Below are 3,446 nucleotides of genomic sequence, written 5' to 3'. Positions count from 1 at the left end.
GGTAGAGCTCGGATTTATATTCATTTGCATATTTGTACTAAGTGTATGCACGTCTAGGGGGTTCTGAAATGTCCACGGTTCATCATCTCACACTGAATTTAAACACCAAATTTTATATTCCATATTTTGCATATTCAGAGGATTATTGCATATTGGTTCATAAATGCATATTTAATGGGTTTTTAATAAATTACCTATTTTAATTTAAGATAAATATATTTTAGTAATTTTAAAAGAGAAAAAAAATCATTGATAGGGTCTCTTACAAGAATATTCTTAAAATATTGTCATTTTTGCAACATTTCATGAGATCGGAGCATGTATATATAATATTATATTAACAACAATAAATCACCTACACCCGCATTTCGGCATACTATGTTGTTACTTCGACGTGCACAACAAATAAGGCAGAAACTCAATTTTACAAATTTTTTTATAACATAATATTTACAGATGATTTTATTATTTTTTTTTTTTTTTAAGGTTTCTGAGGGTTGTAGACATTGAATTTTAAACAATCTAAAATATGAAAAACTGAAGATTATAAAATATTGCATTTTGGTTTTTAAAGTATTAAATGTTTAACTATTTAAATATTCTTTTGTTTCTGATAGAATATCTAGTAGGTACCTACTTTCCTTGGTGTAAAAATGTATTTTTTTTTTAAAAAAATCCAGACTACTTGTAAGTCATAATTATTATACTTTTATGATTTTTACACTATTCATCCATCTATAAATTGACTGAAAATAATAGTTATTATTATTTTTTAATACAATGTTTATAAATTAGGTGGTGGTAGAACACGAGTGATGATCAATCCGTCTACAACCACCATAACATCAGAAAGTTCATCAGAAACCACAACAGTAACATCCAGATCAGGATTGACCTCAGTGGGCTTGGGCGGTGTTGTTTTTAAACCTCCTGGTTATGTGCCACCTCTGACCACGCCTGAACCAGTCACAGTTAGCACACCAACCAGTCCTGTTGCACCTATATCAGCCGATTTTAGTCTGTCAACGACATCAGTAGATGGAAATCTAATATCAGTGTTAAATGAGAAGGTAATTATTGCATTTGAGAATGAAAATGTTTTACTTTTTATTTTATTGTAAATCTTTTAACTTGTGGTTATTAGGTGAAACAATTGGAGTCCACCGTTCAACTACAAAATAGTTTACTTGACAAATTGTCGACAAAGTTGGAAGTGGAAATGGAAAAGCGTATAGAGATCGAGAAAGAAATGAAAAAGATTATGGAACTCGTAACAAGAGTTTGACTTAGACAACAGTATTTCCGTATAAATTAATAGTTAAAATAATGAAAAGATAATCAAACACGTACTTAAGACCATTACCAATTTGTTGCTTTTAGTTTGTTTATTTCACGAGTAGCCATGCATTGAATATCATGATTACGTTAATTGTAGGTACATTTTTAATCAATTAGTATCGGTATTAAAAATGTATTCAAAAAGTCAACGCCAGAACTCTAATCTCAATTCTGTGTTCTGTGTCTTCTGGAAAATTAGTATTGATTATCATCTTTTGGGGTTACCTATATGCATATCCTTTGCACATTTATTTTTTATTCTTCTAGTCTTTAGAGTCTAATAGTTCATCATCTTCATTAATATTTTTAATTAAGTATTATTATAATTATTATTGTATTCTAATCATTCCTTGAATTTTTTAGTTAATTTTGATAAACTAAATGTGATAAAAAGTGGCATTTCTGACAGAAAATTATTGATTCAGTTTTCACGCTATTACCTCTTACTTCTTAGTACTCAATAAAAACAAAATTCTAAATCTCATTGGATAATCAATACAATTTGTATTCTATTATAATATCTTAAAAGTAACATATAAAGATAAGTTACTACTTCGACTGTATCCTGCCACCTGAATTTATTTATTAAATACATTTTACAGTGATTTTTTTACCTACTTTTTTAACATTCCTTAGAGTTACACACGTTATTATTCATTATATCTAAAAAAAATGTACTTACTCAGAATTGTTTTTAGTAATAGTGTACAATTAGTGTGTTCTGTTAAGTTTCGTTATGTATATTTAGACTGCCAGGAACTATGGCGTCTATGGTGTTTGAAAATCGATTTATGGAAAAATTAATGTTGATAATCGGATGTTCAGTTGTAATTTTATTAAGTGGTTTGCAAATCGATATCCATTTATTTACTCTATTATAATATAAATTATATTTTTATATGTTTATTAATTAATTCCCTAGTCCAATTTTTATACCGCTAAATGTTTAATGTGCTAAAAAATTAATTTTTTTATTTTACACGCAAATTATTCAGTCATGGCTAAACCGTTTACTACCATTATTATGTTAGCCTCTAATTTTCTATTTTATATGAATTGTATTGATTTTATAATAATTTTAATAGTTTTTATTTTATACTAATTTATTTTTAGAAAATATTTAGTTTAATTCTTGTTCATCGAATTGTGTACATAGTATAATGTATTTGATAGTATTAAAATAAAAAAATTATGTGCTTAAAAAATAGGCAAACGACTGATTTTGCACACAATATGCTCTACATGGCATCATGTCATGTGTTACGAAATTAAACATATTACTCCTCCCCCTCTCCCCCCTAAACGACTGTCCCACAAACGACCAGTAATATTTATTTAGTTAATTTTTATAATGCATACCTATATTTTCATAAATAAAATCTTGTAATGGCGATTATTCAGACAAATAATTACAAACATTTTGTAAAAATTATTTTTCAGAAATGTGAAATGTCTATTTAAGCCAATAATAATGTTATACGATGATTTACCATTGATTATTATAAATATTTTTATCATAGAAAAATGTATGATTATCATAATTCAAATATTATTATTATTATTATTATTAAAATTATTATTACTAACTATTGTAAGTTGTCCAACGGTGTCATATATATTTTATAAATTGTTAATTTTTATTTCCAATAAAAGTATTAAAAATATATTCATATGTAATTATATTTTGGTTATTATAATGTAAACGCCATATTGATTTCCTTTTTATTCATAATCAATTAATATATTTATTATTGTTTACAAACGACAATATGATAAAAAAAATTTTAAGATACGTTTTTGCTTTCCAATGGAACTTACTTTATATCATGTGAATTGTGCTTTATTAGAGAAAGTGGTGCTATTTAGAAGACACGTTATAAATTATCCCTAATAAGGGTAAAGACTATATTATTACACGCCCAACAAAAACGTGTACTATATTACATTCTAAAAGTACATTTTTAAAAGTTCAATATATTTTAACAATTTTGTTAAGTTTGAGTAACCAATCTTAGTGAATTGAAAGTTGAAATTAAAGCAGCATAAATAAGGGTCACAATCTTTGTTTCATAATACATACAACACCAATTCAAAAATTATTGTTGGTT

At 26.2% G+C, this 3,446-nt stretch overlaps 1 protein-coding gene across 1 annotated transcript; it reads left to right on the top strand.

Moving 5' to 3' along the window:
• The first annotated feature begins 765 nt into the window (after window positions 1-765).
• Window positions 766-2,855, top strand: LOC100569052. The gene is made up of 2 exons (XM_003248660.4): window positions 766-1,070; window positions 1,145-2,855. The coding sequence occupies exons 1-2, from the start codon at window positions 816-818 to the stop codon at window positions 1,283-1,285; spliced, it is 396 nt and encodes a 131-aa protein (XP_003248708.1). The 5' UTR covers window positions 766-815; the 3' UTR covers window positions 1,286-2,855.
• Window positions 2,856-3,446: the final 591 nt, after the last annotated feature.

The sequence above is a fragment of the Acyrthosiphon pisum genome, chromosome A1 (genome assembly GCF_005508785.2).
Source record: "Acyrthosiphon pisum isolate AL4f chromosome A1, pea_aphid_22Mar2018_4r6ur, whole genome shotgun sequence".
Taxonomy (NCBI): Eukaryota; Metazoa; Arthropoda; class Insecta; order Hemiptera; family Aphididae; genus Acyrthosiphon; species Acyrthosiphon pisum.
The sequence above is the reverse complement of the archived record's forward strand: the minus strand, read 5'-3'. Positions and strand labels throughout refer to the sequence as shown.

Excerpts from the sequence above, each read along its gene's own strand:
- LOC100569052 (XM_003248660.4), top strand. The coding sequence starts at position 816 with ATGATCAATCCGTCTACAACCACCATAACATCAGAAAGTTCATCAGAA. Across the intron at positions 1,071-1,144 it reads TATCAGTGTTAAATGAGAAG|GTGAAACAATTGGAGTCCAC; the intron begins GTAATTATTGCA and ends TGTGGTTATTAG.